Source organism: Teleopsis dalmanni, chromosome 1 (assembly GCF_002237135.1).
Source record: "Teleopsis dalmanni isolate 2A chromosome 1, ASM223713v2, whole genome shotgun sequence".
NCBI lineage: Eukaryota > Metazoa > Arthropoda > Insecta > Diptera > Diopsidae > Teleopsis > Teleopsis dalmanni.
The window spans coordinates 182,521,538-182,529,290 of record NC_051846.1 but is presented as its reverse complement, the minus strand read 5'-3'; the positions used below and the strand labels follow the sequence as shown (position 1 = coordinate 182,529,290).

The following is a 7,753-nucleotide window of genomic DNA, read 5'->3' as shown; positions in this document are numbered from 1 at the left end:
CGAATTTAGGGGGCCCCACTATAAATTTTTGTATTCATTGTATTTCTTTTTAATAAATTTTCAAAAGTGGGACGAAACGTTTTTTGTTGGAATAACTTCATATTGCATTTTATAAAAGATACGTAAATTTTAAATTTAAAGTACATAATATGTATGTACTTCAAATTTAAAATTTAAAGTACACAATATGTATGTACTTCAAATAAAATATTAAACCTATTTATGAAATAAAAAAGTTTTTCTAAGAAAAATATGTGTCTTGATCGAGAGTTTATATGGAAGCTATATCTAAATTTAAACCCATTTGAAAATAATTTTATACGTTGTCTTTTGCAAATATCAGTACTGTATACACCATATTCCATTTGAATACCTTTATTAAAAACGGAGAAACCTCATATACGATTGTTAAGTTTATATCACAGCTACAAAAAATAGACGTCCAATTTCAATCAAATCAAATGGTGAACAGGGTGCGCTCCCGAAAAGTATGTGTATAAAGTTTTATTCGAAGAGTTCAAAAGCTGAGAGAGTAGTTTGAACTGTAAAAGTATACTGATATATACTTAATGGTATTTCCGAAGTTTCCTTTAATGCGTTACGAAAGTCTTGACAAACCTTATATTCCCTTTTTACATTTTTTCGTGTAAAGAGTATAAAAAGAGGGGCCCCTTAGTATGTTGGTAGGGGCCCCTTAGTTAGAATTTGCTTACAGGCCTAAAAAATGTAGTTACGCCACTGGGAGCAGTTGTCCCCGATAATCTCATAAATCTGGTTTGATATGTATGATTGTTATCCACACATTCATAAAAGCAAATAGTATAATTTTTTAACTGGCTATCTTATAGCCAGTTATAGTTTTTTGGTATTACATATTATCTACATACTAACCTAGGACAAATCTGGTCAGATATATTATATAAAAATGAATTAAAAACGTAGACAAATATAGCATTCCGTCATCTCAATTAGATTCGTCATGTTTAGTTGATACCGTAGGCTAAAGTTTTCCATGAAATAACCCGTTAGCAGCCTCAACACTGTTATTCTTAGAAAAAATGTATCTTTTAAGATAAATATGATGAAATATTTACTTAAATGTATACTGATAAAGTATAACGCAATGGATCAGTATTCTAGTTATTCTATTGATTACAGTTAGCGTTTAGAATAGTTAATGAGTAAGTATAGTGCTCACTTCAAAATTAAAGTAATGAACTAATTAATTAAGAAACCAATCAACTAATTAATGAATTAATTAACTCCAAATTATTCACGTTTTAAAACCTTTTGTAATATTAAGACCTTTGTTTACTTTTTTAGGGTTTTGAACAAACACTATAGGTGTATAGACACTCTCTTAAAGATATATAAACACTTCCACACATGAATTTATATTTAATAGTGCTTAGTACATATTGTTTTATATGGTGTAGGGTAATTGTATACAATGAAAAAAATTATCTCTATAGATTATGAGATATTAATATGAAGATAAAAAGATATCTCTAGTTGAACATGTGAAAACTATTTTTACAATAACATTTTAAAATGAGCATTGGTTGGGAGCGTGTACGTTTGCGCATGGAAACCATAGTAAGAAATATATTATTTATTTAATAAAGATAGCATTTTAATAGTTTTATTTCAAATAAACAGAATATGACAGATAATGCAACAGATTCACGTACAATATCTTCACATATTCTAGACACTTCACTTGGTAAACCAGCGGCTAATGTAAAGATCATAATTTATCGCTTGGAGAATAATCAGTGGCAGGAATTAAATCAGGTATTCTATAATTATTTTTCATTACGTCATTGTATTAAAGAGAAATAAGTGATGCAATACATTACTTAATTGCAACAAAACATTAATATATTAAAGTGAGTAATAACTATTTTAAGCAAATGTATTTATGTTGTGTTTATAGGCTTCTACAGATGATGATGGCAGAGTAACGCAACTTATAAGTTTGGAACAATTTCAAACTGGCATCTATAAATTACATTTCAATGTCCGTCCATATTTCGAACAAAATCAAGTGAAAAGCTTTTATCCTTTTATCGAAATAATAGCTGAATGTGCGAAGGGTCAACATTATCACATTCCTTTGCTTTTAAATCCATTCGGCTATAGCACATATAGAGGTTCATGAATGTTTAACGGAATATTAATATTAAAATATTTGAAAAATAAATTTAAATAAAATTAAAATCAACAAAGTTGTTAATTTTTTATGAACATTATATGTCAAGTGATTGGTTTTGTAAATGTTGTTTGTGTTTGGGACGATATGAACCTAGGTTGGAGTTTGGAGTGGCGGCCTTGTACACCAAAGCAAATAATGGACTGTTGTGATAAAATCAAAGTTATAGCCATATTATTTGTGACTGTTTTGCTCTGGATCAGAAGGAGAATGTTGTCGTCATCTTATATTAGAGACTCTACAACAAGGGAACTTTCGAGAATTTGTTCGTAAGAATTAAATCCTTATATTCCGTTAGTGTTAGTTATAGTATAAAATATTTATAAAAGTTGCAATGTTTTACTTGATTAGGAGCTTATTAGAAGCTAATTGTACTTAATTTTGGAAACTATTTGCTAAAGAATAAAGTCCATTTTTTAGCATTACGATAAGGAAATGTATATAGATTTACTTTATATTTAATCCATTTTAGTGGTAGACTAAGGGAGCCAGTAAAGGACAAAATTTTATATTCGTCTGTATTATGCTAAAGTGATATATGTAGAATTATTTATTATTTGATTCATTTCAGTGGTAGGCTAAGCATATATGGATCCAGCACTGAAAAAAAATAAATCCGGAGGTAAAAGTTTTCAATATATTAGTAACAATTCAGACATCGCAGACCCGAGAAAACCCCTACCGCTCTCAGTCCGCTTTAGCTTTATTAGAAGCACTTAGTGTGACATAAATATGCCTATTTTATATTAATATCTAATAATTTTTAATATAAAAAATGGTGTATAAATGGATCGTCTAAGGATTACCATCTTACCAGTATAATTGTTATGTTTTCGATAGATTCAAGAAGTTAGATCGCTAGCAAGGAAAACGGAGAAAGCAAGTTTCTATAAAGTTACTGGATTGACAATGTACAGAGGAGTATAAATGTAAGCAAATATCAAGCTTGATGAGAAATAAATTTATTTTAATCCAAATTTGAATATAAATTTATTTTTTACAATAAAAAGAGTGAATAATTTCAGCCTTATTAGTTTAATTAATCACTTTCATTTCGGTTCAATTTATGACAAATTTGTTTTATTTTATTTGAGCTTGCTTCCGCTTCCAATGTTTGACAAAGGAATAGGAATAAACAGTGTACCAACTCCCAAAAGAAGCGGAGCACTACGACCTTGGTTGATGCTGCAACAGAATGTCGGCCGTTGTGGACTTCCTAATGTCAAAAGAGTAGAGTAGTTCCCGACCCAGTGACCTCCTCCAGGCCTAGATCAAGGCTTCTAAGCAGATTCGACAATCTATCTCTTCGGACAGACCCATATCGTTAAGGTGATAACGCAGTTCATGGTGACCCATTAAATATCCCACCAGCAACCTCAACTCTGTTCTGCTGAAGAAGGATACCTTACCATAACTGTGCGGATAAACCAGCTTTTTAGCCTGACGGTTAGCTGAAATGTCGCGCCAGTAGCGACTTTTTTTAGCAGAAAACCATTTATTAATCAGAGACCTAATTGTAGTCCAACTTAATCCACAACTTAATCCGGTCTACAGATTTGAATGACAGATCCTGACCTGAAGTTTGAATAATTACTTGGAATTGTGTACTTTTTCAAATAATATTAGATTGTTTCTTTTAAATGAAATAATAAAAAATTTAAGTTTATAATATATTTATTATGTTTTTATTATATTATAGTATACACGTATATATCAATTAATATATTATTACGATTTCAGTATTTATCTCTCTGCTATTATTATTATTATTATATATATATATATGGTTATACATATACATAAATAAATATATATTATTTAATTCATATAAATTATTTTTCTTTTTGTTGCTATCGTGTTTTTCCATCACTTTCAACCATTACCATTTATACAATCTATTATTCTTTTTTTTTTTTTAATTTTAAAATAAATATTTTCTTACATATCTCTTGGCCGTACAATTTGAAATACTTTTCAATAATTTTGCAAATTTTTGCTAATTTTTTTTTTTGCAATGATTTATATTTTATAATTTTTTAAGCGCAGCATATTAATAAAATTTTGCATTTTCATTAATATATAATTAATCAATCGATACACTTAAATATTTTATATATATGTATGTATATAAGTTTCTCTATTTGTATTTTATACATGCACATATGTTAATCATCGTTTGTAATATGTAACACATATATAAATATTTTCTTATATGATCTTATTTTTTTAATATTTAAGTTCAAAACTTAACAACAAATACATAAATATATTGCTGCGTATATTTTTATTATAATCCAAAAATAAATAAACTTTCCTAAATAGATTTCCTAAAACTTCACATATATCAAATTTTAATAAAATATACATCTAAAGGATATTTTAAAGGGTTTTATGTGTGAGTGTAATAGTGTGCGCCTTAATATATAATACATATATAATCTTTTTATTCAACTAATCAACTCATGATAATAAATAAAAATATTAAAATTTTTATAAATTATTTAAATGCATTAAGCATAAATAGCTGTTTGCGTGTCCTTGATGTTAGGCTCTATTTTATTGCCAATATATCATTCAAGTCCATCAATTTAGTTTTCATGCTAAATGAATAATAATAAAAATAAATAATAAATTAATTTATAAAGCAATACTCATATATATATTGTAATTATAATTTATTCAAATTCATAATAAGCGCTCCTTAAAATTTAACATTATATTTCTATGTAAATCTAAACACTTCTATATTCCTCAAAATTATCTTTCCTTCATCGGGTTATATATATTTGTTCTACCACTCAACTGAAAGCTTGAAAAATAAATAAAATAGCAAACGATACAGCTCTTTAATAATTACCTAAACCATCACAACAGAGTATTTTTAACTCAATTTATAAAAAATATTAGTAGTCAAACTATAGAACTATTATCTCCATATTTTCATGTCAACTAATATTTCTTATTTCTTACTAAGGTAGAAGTTCTACAGAAAAAAAACATATAAGAAACAATATTCTATGGATTCACCCCAAAATTTTGAATAACTAAAATAAATTGATTATACTGTGTGTTCTATCAGGCTTTGTTAAAATGATCTAAAATTCATCTATATTATCTTAAATTTGGTCAACAACAAATTTCGAAAATAACAACATGTATTTTGGTACGACGAATTAGGTGGGGACAATAAAAATGCATATTTAAAATTAAGTATATTAAAACATTCATCCATATCAGTCAACTAAGATTCAATAATGTATTGATTTTTTGTTCTAATGTGCATTCTATGCCTCACAAAGTAGACCCTCTTTGGTATTATGCTTTAATGCCACCAGTTTGTTTTTTCTAGTTTAAGAACCACTGTTAAAACACCTTATATTCTTTTGCTCTCAAAAGACTATGTGCGATTAGTCCTTACCTCATCTATTGTTGAAAAACTTTGTATTTTGGCTGTGTTTTTCATTTTGGGAAATATTGTAAAAAAAAGTTGCAAAGCACCAAGTCTGAGGGATAGGGAGATATTATGTTTCGGCACAAACTTTATGAAAAAAGTAATAAGTTTCTTTGCCATTCATTTAATTTTCAAAACATTTGCAAAAATCTGTTGAAACCAACTTCGGGTTGCTTTGGACTTAAAATATATAATCTATTATTAAAATATGTATAATAATAGGTTAGATGTATAAATATGTATAGTATATTTTATAATGTCATGTAAATAGAAGTAGCTTGTGATCAAGGAACTTAAAGCGTAATAGATTTAATAATATTATTTATTTTTTAAATTTAAAATTTTAACTATATAACATTTATTTTAAATATAGATTTTGTGAATCTATGTGTATATGTACATGTACATATTGAAATAAATTTAAATAAAAGAAATATATATACCAAAAACTGACATATTCAATTTCAGCTGATTGATATAACATTTTGTTGAATCTTTGAATTGGTGTTATATTTTCTTATTGTAAAATTAACATAGGTACATGCACAAAATGTAACAATTCTAACAGATAATGCCCTCTTCTTTGTCGTAAATCCATATATATTATCGTACCGATCCATATAGAAGAATCAGTTTTAATGCGCTAGAGAAAGCTCAATGAATAGTTGCAATAATGCCCTACACCTCCCGTTAATAATTTTTGAGAAATCAAAAAAAGAAAAACAGTTTCTCATAGTTACCATTGAAATTTTTACACAATTTCAAACAAACTGTCCCTGTCTCTGCATAAAGTTGAGTTTAACGTCTAACTTAAAGCCTTAGAAAAAGTTACTTAAGTTATTTTCTTCAACGACATGTTTATATAAATTTTTATCACACACATATTTAAAAAAACTGAAAAACTATAAATACACTGATATCTTACGCTGGAATTTTAGATTTTGTTCAATTATTTTTTTATTAATACATCAATTTTCTAATAGTAATGATTTATAAAATTTTAGTTTAGTTTAGGATACTATAGCTTTAATTGAATAACAAAGTGATGGTGTGAGATCTCGAGTAACGACCTGGTAAAAAAAATTCAAACGAATTCAAAGCGGACTTAATAAAAGTGTTTAAATAGAGTTCTTTTTAGCAGTCTTCTAGGAGCTTAAAGTTGGACAGATCATATCACATGGTATTATATGAATATGATACATGTAATAGTTCATACACATGAAACACAAATCATTTTTCAGACTTCATTTACAAAATTATTGAAAGTCGGTAAAGTAAACATTTTATTAAGTGTTGTATTTGGGGTACAAAAAAATGATAATATATTATTTACTCGCCTTATCTGGACAAAACTCTTAAAGTCGAGCAGTGCAAAAACTTCGTTGTGTTTTCTTTTAATTTAAAATAAACAATTAATATATATATGTTAAATAATAAATATTAATAAATAAATAAAACAAAATTATTTTTTCAAAGTTAAAAATTTTTTAAGATTGTTTAATATAATTAAAATAAAAATTTTAAATAAATTATTATAAAACACTCCTAAAATCATTTTTTAACACTTCTTAGAACACAGAGGTACCTTTATACTAAAGCTCATTCGTGCAAGACTATTTTAAGAATGCTTCTAACTGCATGCCCATTTCTTAACAAATAATAGTAATTACGGATTCTTTTAAGAGGTTCTTAAATGGAACTTATTCTTATTTGGTTATTAAATTGAACAGTCTTAAGCTCCTAAAAGACTCTTTTGTGAGGCTTTTGGTTAGATAACCTAAAATTGTAGTAATAGTGTGAAGCCCCAACAAAAAATAAATTATGAAATACTACTATATATGCACTGTTACTAAGTTACTCAGTCATCGTGATCAATTTTTTTATACCAGCTACATTAGTTATTACTATTTTGTAATAGAATAATATTCGCAGATAATAATAATTCAGATAAACTATAAATTTTGATTCGCGTAAAAAAATTGCAAAAACAAATAGGTATGTGTATCAGATTGTCAAAAAAATTATAATATATTATTTAGTACTTTAAAAGTTCCTAACAGCAAAAAAAAAGTAAAAAAAAACACACATAA

General features: G+C 26.8%; 1 protein-coding gene across 1 annotated transcript; it reads left to right on the top strand.

The window, feature by feature from the left end:
• Positions 1 to 1,551: 1,551 nt before the first annotated feature.
• On the top strand, positions 1,552 to 2,199 carry LOC119666858 (5-hydroxyisourate hydrolase-like). The gene is made up of 3 exons (XM_038076137.1): positions 1,552 to 1,596; positions 1,660 to 1,794; positions 1,937 to 2,199. The coding sequence occupies exons 1-3, from the start codon at positions 1,552 to 1,554 to the stop codon at positions 2,159 to 2,161; spliced, it is 405 nt and encodes a 134-aa protein (XP_037932065.1). The 3' UTR covers positions 2,162 to 2,199.
• The last annotated feature ends 5,554 nt before the right edge of the window (positions 2,200 to 7,753 follow it).

Excerpts from the sequence above, each read along its gene's own strand:
- LOC119666858 (XM_038076137.1), top strand. The coding sequence starts at position 1,552 with ATGAGCATTGGTTGGGAGCGTGTACGTTTGCGCATGGAAACCATA. Across the intron at positions 1,597-1,659 it reads GTTTGCGCATGGAAACCATA|AATATGACAGATAATGCAAC; the intron begins GTAAGAAATATA and ends TCAAATAAACAG. Across the intron at positions 1,795-1,936 it reads AGTGGCAGGAATTAAATCAG|GCTTCTACAGATGATGATGG; the intron begins GTATTCTATAAT and ends TTGTGTTTATAG.